This window comes from Gorilla gorilla, chromosome 18, assembly GCF_029281585.2.
Source record: "Gorilla gorilla gorilla isolate KB3781 chromosome 18, NHGRI_mGorGor1-v2.1_pri, whole genome shotgun sequence".
Classification (NCBI taxonomy): Eukaryota; Metazoa; Chordata; class Mammalia; order Primates; family Hominidae; genus Gorilla; species Gorilla gorilla.
This window is the reverse complement of record NC_073242.2, coordinates 29100838-29126307: the sequence shown is the minus strand read 5'-3', so window position 1 is coordinate 29126307 and position 25470 is coordinate 29100838. Positions and strand designations below refer to the sequence as shown.

Here is a 25470-nt window from a genome sequence, read left to right as displayed (position 1 = left end):
ATCTCAGTGTCAGACTCTCAGTGGGTTCAAATCCTGGCACTGTTTCTTCTAGGTTGACGAGCCCAAGCAATTTACATAAACTCTCTGGACCTCAGAGCCCTTGCCAGGAAAGGGGAGAGTTTTAATAGTCCTGACTTTGTAGGGCTGTTGGAAAGCTTAAATGGACTGTGCTTGGGAAGCACTTAATCACTGTGCCTGGCGTGGTCACTCTGGCTGTTATTATTGGCACCCAATAAATACATGCTTTCTCTTTGTTTCCAACTCAGCATTTAGAAATGTCCTACCCTTCAATTCCTGCTGCTATTTATTTATTTGAAGTGCGAACAAGCTTTCTTATTATTATTTTAGAAATCATGCAGAGGAGAAAATTCAAACAGTACGAAAGATAATAAAACAAAAAATAGTAGTTGCCTTCCTCTCCCTGGTTTCAGGCCTACCCCCTGCAGATTAATTAGCTTTTTTTCTTTTCTTTTTTTTGCGATATGAAGTCTTGCTCTGTTGCCCAGGCTGGAGTGCAGTGGTGTGATTTTGACTCACTGCAACCTCCGCCTCCTGGGTTCAAGCAATTCTCCTGCCTCAGCCTCCCTAGTAGCTGGGATTTGGGCAGATCATGAGGTCAGAAATGTGACAACAGCCTGGCCAACATGGTGAAACCCCGTCTGTACTAAAAATGCAAAAATTAGCCAGGCGTGGTAGTGGGCGCCTGTAATCCCAGCTACTTGCGAGGCTGAGGCAGGCGAATTACTTGAACTCGGGAGGTGGAGGTTGCAGTGAGCTGAGACTATACCATTGCACTCCAGCCTGGGCAACAAGAACGAAACTCCGTCTCAAAAAACAAACAAAACATCAAATTCCTGACTGTGTATGCTGCTTGCAGGTTATATATGACCAGGCCTGGTTCTGTATCTGTAAAATGGGTTACGTTATAGTACCTGAGTCCTAGAGTTGTGTGTGAGGGTGGTGCTTGGCTGATGCAGCTAATGAATCTTCCCTCTTACTCTTTCTATAGACAGAAGAAGGCGGCACAGGTTTCTTCATTGCTTTTCGCCCTTTGCTGAAATGTCATCTTGGCTCAGAGGCCCTTTCTGTCTACCTGATAAAGAACTAGCACCTGCCCACCCACCATTATGCTTCACCCACTTTCTTCTTCTTCAAGCCATTTGCTCCCGTTGGGCATACATAGAGTTGTTTTTTTAGCTGTTGGTAGTTTTGGCCTCTTTCCATACAGTGAAATTGTGTGAGAGTGGAGACTTTATTTTACTTCCACATGACCTTGGCCCATGATAGTAGTCCCTGATAAATGTCCACTGAGCAGTAGGAACCCGACTGTTGCAAGTTACTTATTTATTTATTTTTGAGACAGGGTCTCAATCTTTCACCTAGGCTGGAGTTCGGTGGTGCAGTCATAGCTCACTGCAGCCTCGAACTTCTGGGCTCAAGGGATCCTCCTTCGTCAGCCTCTTGAGTAGCTGGGACTAAAGGCAAACGTCATCACATCTGGCTACTTTTAAATTTTTTTATTTGTAGAAGGTGAGGAGTCTCACTCCATTGCCACCTCTGGTCTCGAACTCCTGGGCTTAAGCGATCCTCTTGCCTCGGTCCCCCAAAGTGTTGGGATTACAGGTGTGCACCACCACGCCCAGCTAAGTTTTTTTTTTTTTTTTTTTTTGAGATGCAGTCTCACTCTTTTGTCCAGGCTGGAGTGCAGTGGCATGATCTCGGCTCACCACAACCTCCACCTCCTGGGTTCAAGCGATTCTCCTGTCTCAGCCTCCTGAGTAGCTGGGACTACAGGCGCACGCCACCATGCCTGGCTAATTTTTGTACATTTAGTACAGAGAGGGTTTCACTATGTTGGCCAGGCTGGTCTTGAACTCCTGACCTCATGATCCGCCCGCCTCAGCCTCCCAAAGTTCTGGGATTACAGGCGTGAACCCCTCCACCCGGCCAGCTAAGTTTTTAAATTTTTTTGTAGAGATACAGTCTCACTGTGTTGCCCAAGCTGATCTGAAATTCCTGGCCTCAAACTATCCTCCTGCCTCTGCCTCCTCAAGTGCTGGGAAATATAGGCATGAGCCACTGCACCCAGCTGGTTGTGAGTTATTGAGATGGTTGAATTGGGAGTGGATGCTCAGGCCTCAGTGGAACTTGTGGTACACAGTAGGTCCTCATTACCTCCATCAGTGGCAGTTGAGATTCATAATCACTTTTTCTGCCTGTTGTCTGCCCCATCCTCTCTGTGGCCTTCCCTCCTGTCCTGGAGTTGGCTGGCTGGGTCCCTGGCAGGGCTGCATGCGTTATCCCTGCAGGTCTGCTTGCCTTATCCCTGCAGGCCCTGTTGGAGCATCCGTCCAGAACCTGTGCCATCCAGATGGGAGCAGTAAGGGTGTAGGGCAAAGTTAGTGAGCTGCCCGGTGCACGAGGACTTCCATGATAATCAGGGCTGAACCAGGAAGGCAGGTCAAGGCCAGGGTCATGTACAGAAAGGAGATCGGCACCAGGATCTTGTATGGGAAGACTTAGATCAATGCCTAGTGCCTTAGTCATCATCATTCAGCCCAGAAAACATGATGCTATGCAACAGGAATTTTATGAACACACAAAGGTCAGGGGCCACTCGGACTTGGACGGGGTCCCCAACTCCTTGAGTGTCAGGGCTGAGGGCATGGAGACACAACTTGATCAAGCTGGTGAAGTGTCCAGCAAGGAGAAGCCTCTGTTGGAGGGAGCCGGGAGCTGGGGAGGACATGCGCTTTCTCTTTTTTTTTTTTTTTTTGAGACGGAGTCTCGCTCTATCACCCAGGCTGGAGTGCAGTGGTGCAATCTCGGCTCACTGCAACCTCTGCCTCCTGGGTTCAAGCGATTCTCCTGCCTCAGCCTCTCACGTAGCCGGGACTCAGGCCTGTGCCACCACGCCTGGTGAATTTTTTTGTATTTTTAGTAGAGACGGGGCTTCACCATGTTAGCCAGGATGGTCTTGATCTCCTGACCTCATGATCCACCTGCCTTGGCCTCCGAAAGTGCTAGGATTATAGGCATGAGCCACCGCACCCAGCCGACTTGCGCTTTCTCTGTCAAGATTTCTGTGGGCCAGGTTCCCCAAAGGGCAGGGCCTGGGCCAGTGCAGTGGCCGGTGACCGTGTTCAGGACTCATCTCTTGTGACTGAATTGTGTGTCTGGAGAGTTGGGTCCTTCTGATTCTGCTCAGAGCGTGGTGGGCCTGGCTGGATTTCCCTAGATTAGGAAGCAGCCTCGGGTAGCTGTGATTCTTTGAGTTGGGAAAAGCAAGTGGCCTGCAGACTGCCAGGGAATCGTCCCTTCCTTGAGCCTTTAGGTATTGCCCATTATTCACCATTTTTCCCAGAAGCCTCCAGTAGTGAGAGTCGCACTTCTTACCTCCTGGAGTTGTTAAAGTAAAGAAGGACACATTAGGGTCCCTGCCGGTAAGGAACATCGAGGAGGCCTCGATACTTTTTTTTTGTTTGTTTTTTCTGAGACAGAGTCTCGCTCTGTCATCCAGGCTGGAGGACAATGACCTGATCTCTGCTCACTGCAACCTCCACCACCTGGGTTTAAGCGATTCCTGTGCCTCAGCTGCCCGACTAGCTGGGATTACAGGCATTTGCCACCATGGCTGGCTAATGTTTTTGTATTTTTTTTTTCAGTAGAGATGGGGTTTCACTATGTTGGCCAGGCTGGTCTTAAACTCCTGGCCTCAAGTGATCTGCCCTCCTCAGCCTCCCAAAGTGCTGGGATTTCAGGTGTGACCCACTGCGCCCAGCCCCGATACTTTGTTTCTTTGAGACAGTCTCTTACTCTCAGTCACCCAGGCTGGAGTGCAGTGGGACGATCAAAGCTCACTGCAGCCTCAAGCCCCTAGGCTCAAAAGATCCTCCCACTTCAGCCTTCTGAGTAGGTGGGACTACAGGCCTGCACTACCACGCCTGGATAATTTTTTAAATTTTTTTTGTGAAGACAGGGTCTTACTTTGTTGCCCAGGCTTTTCTTGAACTCCTGAGCTCAAGCAGTCCTCCCGCCTCAGCCTCCCAAAGTGCTGGGTTTACAGGCGTGAGCCACTGTGCCTGGTCCTCAGATGATCTTAGCTTTGTGACCTATGCTGTTGGCCGCTGTAGGGGCTGTGATGGAGGTGATGTGGGGGTGGATGGCAGGGGTGACCCGTGTTGGCTGCTTTCTGTAACATAGTTCATGGTCAGAGTCAGATTTCCTCTCGTCATGCCTTCCTTCCCTTCCGTCCGCTCCCTCCCACAGCCGCCCTTTGGGTCTGGGCTGGCCATCTGGCTCTGAGCAGGAAGCTAGCGTGTGCTCTTCAATTTGCTTTCTGCAGGGGAAACACCTTCCTTTGCTCAGCGTTTCCTGACCTCTCCTTCCCTGGAGTTCCGGTGCCCTTAAATGCTCTCTGGTTTCTTCTGTAGCTTACTTTCTTGCTTGAAAGGACAACTTTTCTTTGTCCTTTAAACTTCTTATTTCTGGGCAATACAGTGGTGGTGGCAGTGGTGATTATTATCAACTATTAGTATCTGCTACTATGGTTTATTGTCTCTAGGCTGTATCAGCACCTGTCACACATTGTCCCATTGAATCCTCTCCAGAACTCTTCCAAATGATGTGTTTTCCTGACTTCTAAAAAAATTTAAAAAAATTTTTTATTTTTCTTTGAGACGGAGTCTCGCTCTGTCTCCCAGGCTGGAATGCAGTGCTGCGATCTCGGCTCACTGCAAGCTCCGCCTTCTGGGTTCATGCCATTCTCCTGCCTCAACCTCCCGAGTAGCTGGGACTACAGGTGCTCGCCACCACACCCGGCTAATTTGTTTTTTAATATTTTTAGTAGAGACAGGGTTTCACCGTGTTAGCCAGGATGGTCTCTGTCTCCTAACCTCATGATTCTCCCACCTTGGCCTCCCGAAGTGCTGGGATTACAGGCGTGAGCCACTGTGCCCAGCCCAAAATTTTTTTTTAAAGAAATGGGGTCTCGCTGGGTGCGATGGCTCACGCCTGTAGTCCCAGCACTTTGGGAGGCTGAGGTGGGCAGATCACCTGAGGTTGGGAGTTCCAGGACAGCCTGACCAACATGGAGAAACCCCATCTCTACTAAAAATACAAGATTAGCCAGGCGCGGTGGCAGGCACCTATAGTCCCAGCTACTCGGGAAGCTGAGGCAGGAGAATCGTTTGAACCCGGGAGGCAGAGGTTGCGGTGAGCTGAAATCTCTCCATTGCACTCCAGCCTGGGCAACAAGAGTGAAACTCTGTCTCAAAAGAAAAAAAAAAATAGAAAAAGAATAAAAAAGAAATGGGGTCTCACTGTGTTGCCCAGGCTGGTCTAGAATTCCTGGGCTCCAGCTGTCCTCCCATTTCGGTCTCCCAAATTGCTGGGATTAAATGTGTGAGCCTCTGTGCCCAGCCTCTTTCTTTCTTTCTGTCTCTCTCTGTCTCTCTGTCTCTCTCTCTCGTCTCTCTGTCGTCTCTCTCTCTCTCTCTCTTTTTTCTTTTCTTTTCTTTCTGCCTGAGTCTCGCTTTGTCGCCAGGCTGGAGTGCAGTGGCATGATCTGGGCTCGCTGAAACCTCCGCTTCCCAGGTTCAAGTGATTCTTCTGCCTCAGCCTCCCGAGTAGCTGGGACTACAGGTGTGTGCCACCATGCCTGGCTAATTTTTGTATTTTTTAGTACAGACGGAGTTTCACCATATTGGCCAGGATGGTCTTGAACTCCTGATCTCGTGATCTGCCCGCCTCGGTCTCCCAAAGTGTTGGGATTACAGGCGTGAGCCACCGCGCCTGGCCTTCGTTTTTTTTGAAGCAGGTTCTCACTCTGTTGCCCAGGTTGGAGTGCAATGGTGTGATTATATCTCACTGCAGTGTCTACCTTCCAAGGCTCAGGTGATCTCCTGCTTCAGCCCACTGAGTAGCTGGGATTATAGGCGAGTTCACCATGCCTGGCTAATTTTTGTGTTTTTAGTAGAGACGGGTTTCGCCATGTTGTCCAGGCTGGTTTTGAACTCCTGAGCTCAAGCGATCCACCTGTGTCGGCCTCCCAAAGTGCCGGGATTACAGGCGTGAGCCACCGTGTCCAGCTTTTCTGACTCTTTTTACTTATCAGGAGACTAAAGCTTGGAGAAATTAAGTGACTTGCCCAAGTTCACATGGGGTTAAGGCCTGAATTTGAATCTACATCTGCTCAATTAGGAAGTGAGTGGTCATAGCTAGTCTCTACCTAGATGGATTGTTGTTTAATTGTTAAATTTTTTCAAAATAATTTTAAATTATTGTATTAAAAAAGAGGGTGTCATTATGTTTCCCAGGCTGGTCTTGAACTCCTGGGCTCAAGTGATCCTCCTGCCTTGGCCTCCCAAAATGCTGAGGTTACAAGTGCAAACTACTGTGCCTAGCCAGATTATTACTTAATAACCAAAACAACAGTAACAAAACCAAAACAAAGGAGGAAATTGACGGTGGACAAGTAAGAAGATCATTGCACAGGTTGGGGGCAGGTTGGTCGGGGAGTGTGGAGGAAGCTTTTTAAATGAGGTACCTGAGTTGGATTTTGAAGGATGAATGGGAGTTTGTTAGGACAGAAAGACATTGCAGAGAGAGGATCTAGCAAGAGGTGACTGAAGAAACCATTTATTTGACCAGCAGTTGGGGAATGCCTTGAAGGCAGGAAGCACAGCCTTTCAGAATCTCCAGTGCCTGCAACAGTGTCTAGAACATTATCTGACAACAAGCTTGGTAAATACTTCTTTAAGTAAATGCCTGAGTTGGCACATGTGGGGAACACGGTGGGAGAAATTGTAGGAGAAGTAGATGGGGGACTTGAATGTAGAAGGAAGGCCTCATGGATCACTGCAAGGGTTGGTTATTTTTTTTATTTTTTATTTTTTTGAGATGGAGTCTCGCTTTGTCGCCCAGGCTGGAGTGCAGTGGCGCGATCTCGGCTCACTGTAAGCTCTGCCTCCCGGGTGCACGCCATTCTCCTGCCTCAGCCTCTCCAAGTAGCTGGGACTACAGGCGCCCGCCACCACGCCCGGCTAATTTTTTGTATTTTTAGTAGAGACGGGGTTTCACTGTGGTCTCGATCTGCTGACCTCGTGATCCACCCACCTCGGCCTCCCAAAGTGCTGGGATTACAAGCGTGAGCCACCGCGTCCAGCCAGGGTTGGTTCTTAAAAGCCAATAGGGAGCCATGGGAAGTTGTTTCCCAGCAGAAGAGAGAAGGCCATTAGATCTGCCCTATTTATTAATGCAAATATCTAAGTCTATGAATCTTCCTCTGAGCAGGAAAGCGTGATTGCTTTTAAATCCATATGGAAAGACCCTCAGTTTTATTCATGATAAAGAGAAAAGGAACTTAAACTACAGAGAGATATTTTTCACCTCAGATTGGCAGAGGTCAGAAACTTGTTATCTGCTGTGCTTTGTGAAGTAATTGCCTTTGTACCTTATCAGCTGGGGTATGAATTGATGTTCCCCATTTGGAGGGCAGTGTCTGTCTAAATGTTACTGTAGGCACCCTTTGACCTGGCAGGTTCCTTTTTTGAAAGTTTATATATATGTGAGACAGAGTCTCATTATGTTGCCCAGGGTGGTTTCAAACTCCTGGGCTCATGGCATCCTCCCACCTGGGCCTCCCAAAATGCTGGAGTTACAGATGGGAGCCACCACACCTGGCAGAGAAAGTGATCTTATCAACACTCTTGCTTGAGTGTGAAATAAAGCTCCTACCAAGCTGTTTATTCAATGCTGCATTGTTTGTAAGAGCAACACCAATGCCAAGTCCCCAGGAGACGGATGGAAGTCAAGTTCATCCCTACAATAGAATACAAAGCAGCCGTAACAAAGAGTGAGGAAACTGTTCATGTATACTGCGGGATGATCTTTAAAATCTGTGATTAAGAGAAAAAAGCAAAGTACAGAACATTATGTAATGTATGCTTCCTTCCATTTGATAACAGAAGATATATATTTAGTTATTTTTGTATAAAATATTTTCTGAAAGAAGACATAAGCAACCCATGATCATTGCCTCTAGAGAGAGGAACTGAGGGGAGGGGCATAGGGAATGGAATGAGAAGACTTGTCCCTTTTACCTCTTTGTTCAAAAGAAATATGAAGAATAAAACACATCTATGTTAGTGATAAAGATCAGTTTCCAAAGGCTGTGTGCGGTGGTTGACACCTGTGATGCCAGCATTTTGGGTGGCCAAGGCGAGTGGATCGCTTGAGCTCAGGACTTTGAGACCAGCCTGAACAACATGGCAAAACCGCATTTCTACTAAAAATACAAAATTAGCTGGGCATGGTGGTGTGTGCCTGTGGTCCTAGCTGCTCAGGAGGCTGAGGTGGGAGGATTGCTGGAGCCTGAGAGGTTGAGGCTGCAGTGAGCTGTGATTGCACCACTGCATTCCAGCCTGGGCAACAGAGTGAGACCTTGTCTCAAAAAAAAAAAAAAAAAAAAAAAAAAGTCCAGTTTTTAATATTAGCTAAGTAAAAAAAAGCAAGGTATAGAATGGAGTATCGTAGTGCCTTTTGCGGCAACAAAATAGGTCGTATTTGGAATATATCTGGAAGAATGTAAGATGTTAGCAATGGTAGCTTGCCTGTAGGGTAGGAATGGGGGGCTGTTAATTTGGGGAGAAAGACATATTTTTCACTGTATACCTTTTTGAGTAATTTGAAAGAGTTTTAGCACACAAATATATTACCTATTAAAAATAATTATAAAGAGAGGGAGACATGGGTGGATGCATGGATGGATAGTTGGTTGGGTAGATGGATACATAGACAGGTGGATGGATTGGTTGGTGGATGGATGGATGAACTGTTGGGTGGGTAGATGGATTGATGGGTGAATGAATTGGTAGGTGGGTAGGGTGGATGGATGAATTGGTGGATGGGTAGGTGGATGGATGAATGAACTGGTGTGTTGATGGATGGGTGGATGAATTGGTAGGTGGGTGGATGGATGGATTGATGGGTGAATGAATTGGTGGGTGGGTAGGGTGGATGGGTGAATTAGTGGATGGGTAGGTGCATGGATGAATGAATTGGTGGGTTGGTGGATGGGTGGATGAATTGGTAGGTGGGTGGATGGATGGATTGATGGGTGAATGAATTGGTAGGTGGGTAGGGTGGATGGGTGAATTGGTGGATGGGTAGGTGGATGGATAATGAATTGGTGGGTGGGTGGATGGATGGATGAACTGGTGGGTGGGTGGATGGATGGATGGGTGAATGAATTGGTAGGTGGGTAGGGTGGATGGGTAGGTGGATGGATGAATGAATTGGTGGGTGGGTGGATGGGTGGATGAATTGGTAGGTGGGTAGCTGAATGGATGAATTGGTTGGGGGGTGGGTGGATGGGTGGATGAATTGGTAGGTGGGTAGCTGAATGGATGAATTGGTTGGGGGGTGGATGGATGAATTGGTGAGTGGGTAGGTGGGTGGATGGATGCATTGGTGGGTGGGTGGATGGATGAATTGGTGGATGGGTGGATGGATGGATGGATGGATGGGTTCATGGTTGGGTGATAAATATATCCATGGGTATACATATGGATGTGTACATAGATAATTCTGTGGCTATGATGGGGAGGACTGGCTGTGGTGGGGAACACTGACTGGTGGGGAGCACTGGCTGTAGCGGGGACGACTCAGTAGGACAAGGAGAGGCTGGAGGCAGTGAAGACTTAGGAAGCAATTGCAATAGTCCTGGCAAGGAATAATTTGGGGCTAGGGTCAGGTCAATTAAATGTTTAACATTGGAACTATGTCTCTTGTATACATAACTGCGTATGTCAAGTCTTGGTATTGTTTTCTTTCTAGCAGGGCACATTCCTTTGAAATGAGCTTTTACTGGCAACTGCTCAGAAGCTGTTCTGTATATAATGACCACCAACAGTTTAATCCTTTTTTCAGCCATCACCTCAGGAATTAACAGTAGTATGAAATTAATTAAAATAATCAGTCTTTGAGATGTCATGCCTTCTCCACGATCAACTTCTTCTTTACAAGGCTGTGTTCCAAATATGCCAGGCCAAAAAGACGTGAACTTTGTCCTTTTTAGGGTTTGTGTCTTGATGTTTCCTAGCTAAATCTCTTTGTATGTGTTGGCCTTGTAAGGTTTACTTTTTTTTTTTGTTTTTTTTTTTTGAGATGGAGACTGTGTTGCCCAGGCTGGAGTGCAGTGGTGCAATCTCAGCTCACTGCAACCTTTGCCTCCCGGGTTCAGGTGATTCTCCTGCCTGAGCCTCCCTAGTAGGTGGGATTACGGACGTGCACTACCCTGCCTGGCTAATTTTTGTTTTTAGTAAAATATAAAAATTATGTTTTTATGGGGGGGGGTCTTGCCATGTTGGCCGGGCTTGTCTCAGACTCCTGACTGCCTGCCTAGGCCTCCCAAAGTGCTGGGATTGCAGGCATGAGCCACCGCGCCCATCCTAATAACTAGATCTCTTTAATTATTGGAACATGTATATTTTGATCAGATTGACACTTTTTTTTTTAAGTGAAGTGATCTTATTTCCCTCATTTCTCATTTTTAACTTTTTTTTTTTTGATATGGCTTTAAAGCTGTGTGGAGCTGTAAGGGTCTGGGTTCCTTGACATTCCATGGGGGTCTCAGGTGATCGTGGGAGGGCTGTTGGAATCACAGCTATTTGGAGGGTGCATAGGCCGGTAGGATGGGAAGGCTGTGGGAGAAGTGGGCTTTTTGGGGACCGCAGCCAAATGGACAACTGGGCCTAATCTAAAGACTGGCCCCTCGCAGCTCCTACCGATGGTCATGTAACAGGAATGGGGCCCAGCACCACCAGATTTTCTGATTTTTTTTTTTTTTTTTGAGACACAGTCTTGCTCTATTGCCAGGCTGGAGTGCAGTGGCATGATATTGGCTCACTGCAACCTCCGCCTCCCGGGTTCAAGCGATTCACCTGCCTCAGCCTCCCAAGTAGCTGAGACTACAGGCATGCGCCACCATGCCTGGCTAGTTTTTTGTACTTTAGTAGAGATGAGGTTTTACCATGTTGGCCAGGATGGTCTTGATCTCCTGACCTCGTGATCCTCCTGCCTTGGCCTCCCAAAGTGCTGGGATGACAGGCGTGAGCCACTGCGCCCAGAAGATTTTCTGATTTTTAAAGTTATGCCAGAGACCGGGTGTGGTGGCTCACGCCTGTAATTCCAACACTTTGGGAGACTGAGGTTGGCAGATCACCTGAGGTTTAGGACTTTGAGACTAGACTGGCCAATATGGTAAAACCTTGTCTCTACTAAAAATTCAAAAAAATTAGCGAGGCGGGGTGACCGCAGTCCCAGCTACTTAGGAGGTTGAGGCAGGAGAATCACTTGAACCCGGGAAGCAGAGATTGCAGTGAGCCGAAATCGCTTGAACCCGAGAAGCAGAGATTGCAGTGAGCTGAGATCATGCCACTGCATTCCAGTCTGGGTGACAAAGCAAGACTCTGTCAAGAAAAAAAAAATAAATAAAAATAAAAAGCTGGAAATCAAATTTTAAATGTTGGGATCTAATCTAATTTTTTTAAAAACAAAAAGTATGCCTAAAACAACAGCAATAACAAGCAGCCATCTATGGGCCAAGCTGTGGGTGGGGAAACCTATTTTGTACTTCTTATTTTATCCGATTGAATTGTGGTGGAGATAGGAAATTGAGACCCCAAAAAGGGTAGTAAGTCTTCCCAAAGTTGTTTAGTCAGTTGCCGGATTATGGCTTGAATTAAATTTAAATTCTTCAGCTGGGCATGGTGGTGCACACCTGTAGTATAGCTGCTTGGGAGGCAGAGGTGGGAGGACTGCTTGAGCCCCAAAGTTCAAGGCACAGGAAGCTGTGATCTTACCACCACACTTCAGCCTGGGCAACAGAGCAAGACCTCATTTCAAAAAAAGAAAAAAAAAAAATTTAAATTCTTCATTACAGAACAGCTGATGGTGGAGGTTTATTCTTGGGCAGGTACCTCTGATCTATTTATGTATGTATCTATGAATTTGTCTATTTGGCATGGCTCTTTAACAAAATACAGGCTTTTTTTTTTTTAAGTAAAAGTAATTGAAACAAAATTTGTTTCCAAGGCTGGACAGCTCAGTGGCAAAATGCAGACTTGAACAACATTGCCTGAGTTTGAATTCAGCTCCAGAGCTTACCAGCTGTGTGATACTGGACACAGTATTTAACCCTTCTGTGCCTGAGTTTCACATCTGAAAAAGGAGATGATAAAAATAATTACAGAATGAAAGGAGATAATACACATGAGGTACTTAGAATAAAGCCTGGCACACAGAACTGCAGTTTGGTTGTTATCCGTGGTGGTGGTGGTGGTGGTGGCGGTGGCGGTGATGGTGGCGGTGATGGTGGCGATGGTGATGATGGTGGTGGTGATGGTGATGGCGGTGATGGTGTTGGCAGTGATATTGGTGGTGGTGATGGTCATAGTGGGGAAGGTGATGATGATGAATGAAGATGGTTAGAAAGTCCTCAGTTCACAAGGTCAGAGTGATCTAGATGACACAGGGTTCTTTGGTTATAAGAGAATATCCTTCAGGGTTCATTTAAATGGCTCTCTCCATCTTTTATACTACAGTGGGACATGCCACAGGTTCTGGGGACTGTTAATGTGAGATGAGATGCTACATACCTTTTTGTTGTTGGTGGGTTTTTTTGTGTGTATGCACTGTTGTGTGTGTGTGTGTGTGTGTGTGTGTGTGTGTGAGATAGGGTCTCGCTCTGTTGCCCAGGGTGTAGTACAGTGGCATGATCTCAGCTCGTTGCAACTTCCGCCTTCCAGGCTCAGGCAGTCCTCCCACTTCAGCCTCCTGAGTGGCTGGGAATACAGGCACGCTCCATGCTCAGCCACTTTTTGTGTTTTTCATAGAGGCAGCATCTCACTATCTTGCCTAGGCTGGTCTCGAACTCCTGGCCTAAAGTGGTCTGCCCACTTGGCCTCCCAAAGTGCTGGGATTACAGGCATGAGCCACTGCACCTGACCTGTATGCTCCTGTTAAGACAGCTTTATTTTTATTTATTTATTTCGAGACAGGGTCTCTGTTGCTCAGGTGGGCGTGCAGAAGACACCACGTACCTTTATCCCTTATTCCTCATTTCTCAGTCTTTCTGGCTACTGATCTTTTGAGTTTGCGTGTTCATCCTGAAAGGTCCTTGGATATATAGGAGCCTTGTCTGTTTCTTCAAACCCCGTGGCAGCTGGTTTCATGCTCCAGGCGAGCTCCTGTCCTCTGGGGTGTGTCCTGCTGACCCCTCGCCTGTGTTTGTGTTCGCAGGACTGGAATGTCACGTGGAATACCAGCAACCCGGACTTCACCAAGTGCTTCCTCGTGTGGGTGCCTTGTTTTTACCTCTGGGCCTGTTTCCCCTTCTACTTCCTCTATCTCTCCCGACATGACCGAGGCTACATTCAGATGACACCTCTCAACAAAACCAAAACTGTAAGTCACTGGGGGCTTTCGTTGTGGGGGGTGGGAAGGTGCACCTGGATGGGGAGTGGTGGTTGGTGATAACTGACATTTCTCTTCTACTTAGTTGACCCTAAGTTCCTTCTTCTAGAAGGCAGAAGAATAATGTGGGAGGTGAAAACTGGATCTCTGGAGACAAACATGGGTACAAATCTTTGCTCTGCCGCTTAGTATTTGGCCTCGAGCAAATTTTTTAACCTCCCCAAGCCTCAGTTTCCCTGTTTATGCAATAGGAATGATAGGCTTGTTCTCAAGGCATTACTGGGAGATTATCAGCTCTTCCCCTCTTACTGAGGCGATCTCCTTTGTATTTAATTAAATATATTTATATAGATTTTTTCTGGCCAATTTTTAATTTATTTTTTGTAGAGAGGGGGGACTTGCTGTGTTGCCCAGGCTGGTCTTGAACACCTGGCCTCAAGCAGTCCTCCTGCCTTGGTCTCCCAAAGTACTGGGATGCTCAGTGTGAACCACCATGCCTGGCCCCTAATTTTTTTTTAAGTTGGCTTTTATTTTGAAATAATTTAAAGCTACAGGAAAACTGCAATAATGGGCCAGGTGTGGTGTTTCACGCCTGTAATCCCAGCACTTTGGGAGGCCAAGGCGGGCAGGTCAGGAGTTTGAGACCAGCCTGACCAACATGGTGAACCTGTCTCTACTAAAAATACAAAAATGAGCTGGGTGTGGTGGCATGTGCCTGTAATCTTAGCTACTTGGGAGGCTGAGGTGGGAGGATCCCTTGAACCCAGGAGGCAGAGGTTGCAGCGAACTGAGATCATGCCACTGCACTCTAGCCTGTGCAACAGCGAGACTCCTTCTCAAAAAAAAAAAAAAAAAAAAGTTGCGATAATGATACCAGGAACTGCTGCCTGATTTTCTCTATCCATCACTCATAGTCACTGTTTCCTGTTTTTTTTTTTTTTTTTTTTTTTGACACAAGGTCTTGCTCTTTTGCCCAGGCTGGAGTGCAGTGGTATGATCACAGCATACTGCAACCTTGAACTCCTGGCTCAAGCCATCCTCCTGCCTCAGCTTTTTGAGTAGCTGGTAGCTGGGACTGCAGGCATACACTACCATGCCTGGCTAATTTAAAACAATTTTTTGTAGAGACAGGGTCTCGCCTTGTTGCCCAGGCTGTTTTCAAACTCCTGGCTTCCAGTGATCCTCCTGCCTCGGCCTCCCAAAGTGCTGGTATTACAGGCATGAATCTGGCCCGTATTCACTGATTTTTTAATCTTCTGCTACATTTGTTTTATCATGAGCTTTTGTTCTCTCTCTCTGTATGCATGCTATAATTTATTTTTTCTGAATCATTTGAGAATGGATGCACCTTGAAACATATCCCACCTGTAGAGGGCCCTCAGTAAATACTGGTTGAATGAATGGTTGTCGTGGAGGGCTTTCTTGTGCAGTGCGCTGGAGTTGCAGCTAGAGATGAGCTGTGAGCTGAGCTCTTGAGTGTTCAGGCACTGGGGAGCATGGTGACCAGACAAACAGTCCTGTTGGAGGTAGCGGGGCGTAGCAAGCTGGTTACAGACCATCACGTGCCGGCCTGGATGCCAGCTCAACCTACCGAGGACTTGTCCTTATTCCAGAGGATATGTGCCATGTCCTAGGACTGTGGCTGATCATTTGAAGGCTGGCTGGTTCCCCTATCCCTGGGGCTGAGCTGTTTGTGCAGGCCCTGGGGGAGGTTCCAGGGCTGTCTGTTGTAGGATATGTATGTGCTTCTCTTCCAGGCCTTGGGATTTTTGCTGTGGATCGTGTGCTGGGCAGACCTCTTCTACTCTTTCTGGGAAAGAAGTCGGGGCATATTCCTGGCCCCAGTGTTTCTGGTCAGCCCAACTCTCTTGGGCATCACCATGGTAAGTAGGAGCTGGCTGTGACCCCTGGGCCATCTGCTGGGCTCAGTGGAGACCAAAAGTAATAACCCGTAAGACTAGAATCATAGTTTTTTAAGGCAATGATCAGCTGGAGCTGGGATATAAATGTAGCCTTTTTTTTTTTTTTTTTCTTTTTTTTAAGAGATGAGATCTCGCTTTCATCCAGGCTGGAGTGCTGTGGTACCATCATAGTTCACTGCAGCCTCAAACTTCTGGCCTCAAGCAATCCTCCTACCTCAGACTTCTGAGTAGTTGGGACTACAGGTGTGTGTCACCACGCCCAGCTTATTTTTGGCTAATTTTAAAATTTTCTGTAGAAATGGGATCTCACTGTGTTGTCTAGGCTGGTCTTAAACTCCTGGCCTCAAGTGATCCTTCCAGAGCACTGGCATTATAAGCATGAGCCACTGTTCCCAGCCCCAGCTGCAGTCTTTGGATGGGGCGTGTGTTGTCCAGTTTGCCACAGTCCCCGCCATGCCCTGTTGTCTTCCCTGCCACTGATTCTGAGTGGCAGATGCCCCCTTTTGTTGTGTTTGCCAGACTTTGCTCTTGCATTGGCTACTTTGGTCACTTATATACTAACTGCCTGGGGTCTAATGGCCTTGAGTTTTCACTATCTGGCATAGGGGGTGGGTTGCTAAGCTACATAGGAAACTGCTCTGTCCCGGGGGATACACAACTTAGTGAGTGACAGAGACAAGGAAACAACTTTATTAATTACAGCTGATGTGTATTGAGCACTTACTATGTATGTACCTGGCAGTATTCTTGGTGTTTCACGTGTCTTGAAATTCATTGAATTTTCACAACAACCCTGTGAGATGCGTCCTGCTTTGTTCCCATCTTACAGGTGAGGAAACAAGGCACAGAGAGGTTAAGTGTCCTGCTCAAGATCACACCACTAATGTGCAGCTGAGTCAGGGGTGGGACCCCAGATGCCATGCTTTTAGCCCCTGCAACCTGCAGCTTCTGAGCCCTGATCAGAGAGTTCTCGGAGAGTGTAGCCCTTGAGTATTGTAAAAAGAGGAGGGAGGCCGGGCATCGTGGCTCATGCCTGTAATCCCAGCACTTTGGGAGGCTGAGGTGGGAGAATCACTTGAGGTCGGGAATTTGAGACCAGCGTAGCCAACATGGCAAAACCCCGTCTCTACTAAAAATAAAAAAATTAGCCGGCGTGGTGGCACACGCCTGTAGTCCTAGCTACTCAAGAGGCCGAGGCAGGAGAATTGCTTGAACCCGGGAAGTGGAGGCTGCAGTAAGCCGAGATCGCACCACTGTGCTCCAGTCTGGGGGACAGAGCGAGACCTCATCTCAAAAAAGAAAAAAAAAAAAAAAAGGAGAGAACAAGTTTAAGGCAGGACATTCTGAGCAGGGTGAACAGTGTGTCCAGGGAGGGGTGGAAGGTTAAGGGGAGGGGATGCAGGCAGGGAGGACAAGGTGTTCGGTGAAGGAACACGGTGTGAAGGTTGGGGGGATAGAGTGGATGTGACAGAGGGGTCAGGAAAGACAACGCGGAGCCAGGTTGCCAAGGACCATGAATCTTTATTTTTCTAAATTAATTTTTCATTTTTTAAATTTTAGAGTCAGAGTCATACTCTGTTGCCCAGGCTGGACTTCACTGGCGTGAGATCACAGCTCACTGCAGGCTTGAACTCCTGGGCTCAAATGATCCTTCTGCCTCAGCCTCCCAGGTAGCTGGGAGTGTAGACATGCACCAACATGCCCATCTAAATTTATTATTTATTTATTTATTTATTTATTTATTTCCCCCCCCCCCGAGATGGAGTTTCGCTTTGTTGCCCAGGCTGAAATGTAATGGCGTGATCTTGAGTTGCCGCAACCTCCGCCTCCTGGATTCAAGCGATTCTCCTGCCTCAGCCTCCCGAGAAGCTGGGATTACAGGCATGCGCCACCACGCCCGGCTGATTTTGTATTTTTAGTAGAGATGGGATTTCACCATGTTGGCCAGGCTGGTCTCGAACTCCGGACCTCAGGTGATCCACCCACCTAGGCCCCCCAAAGTGCTGGGATTACAGGCATGAGCCACCACCCCCGGCCAGTTTGTTATTTTTGTAGAGACAGGGTCTCCCTATGTTGCCCAGGCTGGCCTCAAACTCCTTGTCTCAAGTGATCCTCCTGCCTGGGCCTCCTAAAGTGCTAGGATTATAGGTGTGAGCCACCATGCCCTGCCCAGACCGTGGTTCTATATAGCACACATATGTGCTGTCCACTCTCTGCCAAGAACTGTCCTAATCCCTTTACTTATTAACCCTTTTACGTTGTAAATAAGATAAGCAAACTGTGGTACAGAGAGAAGAAGGACTGGCCCAAGGTCACCTGGTCAGTAAGTGGTAGGGCCAGCTTCCAGTCTAGGCCCCAGCGTGTAGCCTGGCACCTGCTTTATGCCTGGCTCTCCTGCTGGGTTTGATTCCCCTTTGTGTCCTCAGAGCCTGGCCCTGTGCCTGGCATGCAGTAAGCGTTCCATAAATGCATGGAGGGAATGAGAGAGTGAAGGGCTTTGCTTTGTCCTGAATTCGGGTCTTGGGCTCTGCGTTCTGGCAGTGGGGTATTAGAGTGGATTTTTTTTTTTTTTTTTCCCTCAATTTCACTATAATAGAGACAGGGTCTTTCCATGTTGCCCAGGCTAGTCTTAAACTCCCGAGCCCAGGTGATCCCCCTGCCTTGGCCTCCTAAAGTGGTGGGATTACAGGCACGAGCCACCATACGTGGTCAGCTGTTTTTGACTTGAGTAGGTCATCCTCCCTTAACATTCCTTGTTCCTGGTCTTTTTTTTTTTTTTCCTTTGAGTCAGAGTTTCGCTCTTTTTTCCCAGGCTCAATGGCGTGATCTTGGCTCACTGCAACCTCTGCCTCCCGGGTTCAAGTGATTGTCCTGCCTCAGCTTCCCCAATAACTGGGATTACAGGCACGCGCCACCACACCTGGCTAATTTTTGTATTTTTAGTAGAGACGGGGTTTCACCATGTTGGCCAGGCTGGTCTCAAACTCCTGACCTCAGGTGATCCACGTGCCTCGGCCTCCCAAAGTGCTGGTATTACAGGTGTGAGCCACTGTGCCTGGCCGTTCCTGGTCTTATGATCGTTCATTTATGCCTGTGTCACCCTGGGGGAAACGGGGGTGATAGTCTGAGGGTTGGGGCTTTTGACTCCTCAGGGGACTCTGAGCTGGGCTGGCCAAGAGGTGAACTGGCCTATGAGATCCTCAGCCTCTCTTTATCCACCTGAGATCTCTGGGATGGAATGGAGGACCAGCTCAGCTGTGAATGCGTCAGAAACATTCTGACTATATCCCAGGGAACCAGGATATGCAGGCACTGGGAATATGGGACAGGATGCAGCCAGCACATGTTTTTTTTTTTTTTTTCTTTGAGATGGCGTCTCACTCTGTCGCCCAGGCTGGAATGCTGTGGCGTGCTCTCAGCTCAATGTAGCCTCCGCCTCCCAGGTTCAAGTGATTCTCCTGCCTCAGCTTCCCAGCTAGCTGTGACTAAAGGCGCACGCCACTACGCCTGGCTAATTTTTGTATTTTTAGTAGAGGTAGGGTTTCACTATGTTGGCCAGGCTGGTCTCAAACTCCTGACCTGCCTGCCTTGGCCTCCCAAAGTGCTGGGATTACAGGCATCAGCCACTGCGCCCGGCTGTTTTTTTTTTTTTTTATCCCTACTCTGTATCAAGCGTTGGAGACACAACCATATAGTCTAGCTGTGCAAACAGACATTAAACAAATGATTCCTCAAAAGGCACAAAGTGTTTAAACGTCTGCAGAGTGCTGTGTGAGGGTGAAGGTAGGGGAGCTTGGTTTGGTCTGGGGCATAGCCAGGCTTCTCTGAGGGAGGGATGGTGGAGCTGAAGCCTGAGAATGAGCAAGTTGTTAAAAAGCTGAAGGGGCTGAGGGCAGAGGACCAGCTGGGGAGAAAAGCACATGTAAAGTCCTGGGGGTCACAGGGAAAACTTGAGAGTTGTGTGTGGCTGGAGCAGAGCTGGCCGAGGCAGAGAGCAGGGGCGATGGGGCAGAGGCTGACCCCGGGAACGTTGAGCATCAGGGCAAGTGGGTTTTGTTTTCTGTACTGGGTACTCTGCCTGTTCTTTTAAATAAAGTTTTATTGGCATGAAGGCATGTCCATTCATTTACATCTTGTCTATGGCCACTTTCACACTGCAGTGGCAAAGCTGAGTAGTTTTGATGTAGTCTATGGCCCATGAAGTCCAAAATATTTATTACGTGGTCCATTAAGAAATAGTGTGGCTGGGAGCAGTGGCTCACACCTGTAATCCCAGCACCTTGGGAGGCCAAGGCAAGGGGATCACCTGAGGTCAGGAGTTTGAAACCAGCCTGGCCAACGTGGTGAAACCCCGTCTTTACTAAAAATACACAAATTAGCTAGGCATGGTGGCGGGCACCTGTAGTCCCAGCTACTTGGGAAGCTGAGGCAGGAGAATCATTTGAAGCTGGGAGGCAGAGGTTGCAAGTGAGCTGAGATTGCGCCACTGTGCTCCATCCTGGGCGACAAGAGTGAAACTCTGTCTCAGAAAAAACCCAACAACTCCTGTCTTGTGCTTCTCTCCTCAGCTGCTTGCTACCTTTTTAATTCAGCTGGAGAGGAGGAAGGGAGTTCAGTCTTCAGGTATCATGCTCACTTTCTGGCTGGTAGCCCTAGTGTGTGCCCTAGCCATCCTGAGATCCAAAATTATGACAGCCTTAAAAGAGGTAAGTGGCAGTCTCCTACCTCATCTTCCTTCAGTGGACCCGGAGGGAGAGATGCTGGGTCCCTCTGGCTTGTGTAGAAGTCCTGCGTTGCCATGGGAACCAGGGGATGGGTACCACATGCACCTAGCTTCTCCCTTGGTGACTTTCCTACCCCACCAAATCCTCACTAAGTCAGCCCCAGCCTTTTTTCTAGCACCTCCTTTCCCCAGGGCCTGATTTGTCTGGGTTGCTCCAAGGGGCTCCCATGGGACCTCCAAGGGCCAGAGCTGTGGGCCGATGCCAGGCTGGCACCATCAGCAGGAAACAGCAAGAGAGGCGGCTCCAAATTTTGCCAGGCTGGGATGGAGCCGAGCCGGGAACGGTGTTTGCAGAGTGACTGTTCCCCTGGGGGACCCTAGGCTTGTCCTCACATTACCTTTGTCCCATCAGTTGCTGCTCTGGCTGGGGAAGTTGTTTACATTGGCTGCCATGTGCTGCTCCTAGGAATTTTGGGGAGTGTGCACTTTCTTTTTTTTTTTTTTTTTTTTTTGCTGTTGTTGAGGCGGAGTCTCGCTCTGTCACCAGGCTGGAGTGCAGTGGCACGATCTAGGCTCACTGTAACTTCTACCTCCTGTGTTCAAGCGATTCTCCTGCCTCAGCCTCCCGAGTAGCTGGGACCACAGGCACGCGCCAGCATGCCCAGCTAATTTTTGTATTTTTAGTAGAGACGGGGTTTCACCATGTTGGTCAGGATGGTCTCGATCACTTGACCTCGTGATCCACCCGCCTCAGCCTCCCAAAGTGTTGGGATTACAGGCGTGAGCCACCACGCCTGACCTGGAGTTTGTGCTTTTGGAATAACCTGCTGTTCCTGCCATCTTGGAGCTAAATTAGAGACTGGCATGAGGCAAAGGAAGGAAAAGAAGCTGAACATTTGACTATTGATTGCCTACATATTATTATGAGTGATAGCAGCTGGTGCTGATTGAGTTCATGTTTTCAAAGTGCCTCACAGGGGACTGTGTATGTGTCACGAATAATCTTCCTGACCTCTTGCAGTGACTTGGACAGAATTTCTCAGCCTCAGCACTAATCGACATTTTGGATTGGAGACTCTTTGGTTGTAGGGGCTGTCCTGTGCTTTGTAGACATTTAGGGGCGTCCCTGGCTTCCCCTGACTGCGTGCCATAACACTCCCAAGTTACGACAAAGAAGGTGTCCCCAGACACTGCCAGATGTTTCCCTGGAGGTAGAATCACCCCTGGTTAAGAACCACCGGTGGTTTATAGGTGGGGAATCTGAGGCACAGAAAGGTTAAATAAGTTGACAAGATCCCACAGCCAGTGTGAGAGAGCCAGGCCTTGATACAGCTCTGTTTCATTCCCAAGCCCTGTCTTCCTCCCATCAGGCAGCGGTGAGCAGTGAGACTACCCGTGATGGAGCCGGCTTTCTGCCATTACGTCCCGGGGGGAGCTGGGAGCCTGCGATGTCCCTGTGGCTGAGTGGGTTTCTGCCACCTGCTCTCAGAAGGTGATCTTGGTTTTTTTTTTTTTTTTGAGATGGAGTTTTGCTCTGTCACACAGGCTGGAATGCAGTGGCGTGATCTCGGCTCACTGCAGCCTCCGCCTCCTGGGTTCAAGTGATTCTCCTGTCTCAGCCTCCCGAGTAGCTGGGATTACAGTTGTCCGCCACCACGCCTGGCCAATTTTTGTATTTTTAGTAGAGACGGGGTTTCACCATGTTGACCAGGATGGTCTCCAACTCTTGACCTCAGGTGATCCGCCTGTCTCGGCCTCCAAAAGTGCTAGGATTACAGGCGTGAGCCACCACACCCAGCCCCAGAATGTGATCTTTTTCTTCCTTCCTTCCCCACCATGCAGGATGCCCAGGTGGACCTGTTTCGTGACATCACTTTCTACGTCTACTTTTCCCTCTTACTCATTCAGCTCGTCTTGTCCTGTTTCTCAGATCGCTCACGCCTGTTCTCGGAAACTATCCACGACCCTGTAAGTGTGACCACAGACAAGTGTGTGTGCGTGTGTGTGTGTGAGAGAGATGCGTGACACAGTACCCCCTAACATTTCTTAGATCCATCCAGGATCTCGTTCCAGCCTCCCTCAACCCCTGATACAGGGAATATCATCCCACCTACTTTACAGATGGAAAAACTGAGGCTTAGATGTGGCTAGGGGAGCTGAAGGAGAGAATCTGCTTTGTCGTTGATGAACTGCTATCTTGCAGGCCTGTAGGTTTCTCACTTGGCATGGTGATTTTGGAAAATGTGAGCAGATAATTACAAATCAGGTATTTTTTATGAATTCTAGCTGTCCAGATGTTCTGGAAAAGTAAAGTTCTGACAGATTAGGCCTATAATCCTACAGGGCAGAGCTGAGGAGTTGCTGGAGTCCCCGGCACTCCCTATTGTATTATACTGGCATGCTTTCCTCACTTGTGGCAAATGCCTGGCCCCTGAGGGATTTGAGTTTGAGACCCTTGGTCTGTTTTGTCAGTTTCAGAGAAATTCTGTAAATATGGAAACTTATCAGTGAGGAGTGTAGAGATGGCCACCGTTTCTGCTAGTAGAACAAAAGGGAACACTTTATTAATTTCCTTTAATTCTTTTCTTCTTTTTTTTGAGACAGGGTTTTGCTCTGTTGCCTAGGCTGGAGTGCAGTGGTGTGATCTCGGCTCACTGTAGTCTTGACGTCCTGGGCTCAAGCAATCTTCCTACCTCAGCTTTCTGAGTAGCTGGAATTACAGGCACACACCACCATGCCTGGCTAATTTTTTTTCTTTCTTCAACTTTTATTTTAAGTTCCAGGGTATAGGTACAAGATGTGCAAGTTCGTTACATAGGTAGACGTGTGCCATGGTGATTTGCTGCACAGATCAACCCATCATCTAGGAATCAAGCCCAGGATCCATTAGCTATTCCTCCTGATGTTCTCCCTACACCTGCTCCCCAACTTGGCTTACTTTTAATTAATTAATAATTAAAGATGGGGAGATGGTCTCAAACCCCTGGGCTCAAGTGATCCTCTCGCCTTGGCCTCTCAAAGTGCTGGGATTACAGGTGTGAGTCACCACGCCTGGCCTATTCTTTATTTTTTTAAATAGAGATGGGATCTTGCTGTGTTGCCCAGGCTCATATGCAGCTTTTGATAAGAGAGATCTGGGAAGGCCTGCCCAGAAAACTGCATGTGAGCGGAGACCTAGAGGGGTGAGGTAGTGGGTGGAGCAAACACCTAGAGGAAGAGTGTTCCAGGCAGAGGGGAACAAGTATAAGGGCCCTGGGGTGGGGAGGTGTGGAGAGAACAGCAAGAAAAGCCAGCACAGCAGGAGAAGGCTAAGAGACAGTGTGTGCCTGAGAGGTGGGACAGCCCCCTTGTGAGCCAGATGAGCTGTTTGGGTTTTATTGTGAGTATGGCAGGGAGGCCTTGGAGCACCTATTTGATGCTGGTTCGTGGCTAGTCAGCTGGTAATGGGCAGATTGCAGTGGGAGAACTTTTCACCTCTGTGGTTCTGTTGGGTTTGGCCTAAACCTCTGTGAGGGGCAGAGGCTTACCTTGTGGGTGACGAAAGGGCTTGGTGTGCATCAGTATGGAGGAGGAGGTTGATGATAACTAAGAGATTTTAGAAACCTATGTCCCAGGCCGGGCGTGGTGGCTCACACCTGTAATCCCAGCGCTTTGGGAAGCTGAGGCAGGCAGATCAGTTGAGTTCAGGAGTTTGAGACCAGCCCAGCCAACATGGTGAAATGCCATCTCTGCTAAAAATACAAAAATTAGCCAGGCATGGTGGTGCATGCTTGTCATCCCAGCTAGTCGGGAGGCTGAGGCAGGAGAATCTCTTGACCCTGGGAGGCGGAGGTTGCAGTGAGCAGAGATCACACCACTGCGCTCCAACCTGGGTGACAGAATGAGACTCTGTCTCAAAAAAAGAGAAAAGAAATGCATGTCCCAGTGTATGTTCTGAGGAGTCCCATGTTGGTATTTCCTTGCCCAAAGAGGAGCTGGGTTGGAGAAATGAGCAAGTGCACACGTCTGTGTATGTATTCCTGTGCATCTGTGTGTACGTGTGCATATGCATGCATGTGCATGCTTGTGTGTCTCGGTAGTCATAGGCATGTATATGCGTGTATGTGCTTATATGTGAATGTGTGCTTGTGAGTGTGTTTATGTTCATGTATGTGTGTGTTTGAATATGTGTGTGTGTGTCTTTGTGTTGTGTGTGCTTGCATATGTATAAAGTTCACAAAGGCAATGGTGACTCATGCCTGTAATCCCAGCACTTTGAAAGGCCAAGGCTAGAGGATCGCTTGAGCCCAGGGGTCACCCCATTTTGGATCCCTGGCTGGTGCCTGACACAGAAGAGAGGGGCTCATGAGTCAGTGGCTGTTGGATGTATTGTGTATCAGTGTGTGTAAGTGTGTGGCAGCCGAGTGTCCCTGTTTGTCAAATGTTGGGCTATTCTTTTTTGTCTTTTGTTTGTTGTTTTTTGTTGTTGTTGTTGTTGTTGTTGTTGTTTTAAGACAGATTCTTGCTCTTGTTGCCCAGGCTAGAGTGCAGTGGCATGATCTCGGCCCACTGCAACCCCGCCTCCTGGGTTCAAGCGATTCTTCTGCTTCAGCCTCCTGAATAGCTGGGATTACAGGTGCCCATCACCATGCTCGACTAATTTTTGCATTTTTAGTAGAGACGGGGCTTCACCATCTTGGCCCGGCTGGTCTCGAACTCCTGACCTCAAGTGATCCACCCGCCTCGGCCTCCCAAAGTGTTGGGATTACAGGTGTGAGCCACCATGTCTGGCCGAGCCATTCTTTAGAACTGGGATTTATACAAAACAAGTCACACCTCAACTGGGTGGCTGCAGACCTTGGATTGCTCAGGGTAAACAGAGTCTGGTTGGGGCTGCCTGGCTGGCGTGGGGATCACCCGACCCATCAAGCTTCCTCTGGGAGCCTGGGAAGAGCTCTCTTGCCATGGATGGTTCTGGAAGCTTTTTGAAGGAGGGATTTTCTTGATTTCTGATCTCCCTTGGGAATCTGGATAAATTCCCTTTCACTTCTCCCCTGGGTGTGTGTGTACCAGGGTGACTCACAGAGCTGACTTGGACCTTTTTTTGTGCTTTCTGCGTTCCTGGCAGCCTGGTCCTGGGATTTGCTCTGCCACCCTGGGTGACATGAAGCTCTCAGCTCTGGCGGCTAAAAGGCTGCACTGTTGTGGGGCTGGGACACCCTGACTCTTCTCCCCAGTCATTGTTTTCTGTTTCTGTCTCATCTCCCCCAGCTCAGCTCCTCCTGTGTCACTGCTGGTCTTCCAAGATGGTGGAAGACACTGTAGTTTGTCTCTTTGGAGTCTCACTCTGTCGCCAAGGCTGTAGTGCAG

General features: G+C 48.4%; 1 protein-coding gene across 3 annotated transcripts in view; it reads left to right on the top strand.

Annotated features, from left to right (window-relative positions):
* The window catches only part of LOC115932779 (sortilin-related receptor-like), a 308035-nt gene that overhangs the window by 32220 nt on the left and 250345 nt on the right, over positions 1 to 25470 (top strand). For 2 of the 3 annotated variants that reach the window (XM_055365612.2, XM_063699573.1), the window contains exons 2-5: positions 13303 to 13467; positions 15234 to 15359; positions 19967 to 20104; positions 21964 to 22089. In XM_055365612.2, the coding sequence (XP_055221587.2) occupies positions 13303 to 13467; positions 15234 to 15359; positions 19967 to 20104; positions 21964 to 22089 (555 nt within the window). Of the gene's footprint in view, positions 1 to 13302; positions 13468 to 15233; positions 15360 to 19966; positions 20105 to 21491; positions 21614 to 21963; positions 22090 to 25470 lie in introns of all 3 variants that reach the window. The other variant, XM_055365626.2, reaches the window with a different exon arrangement.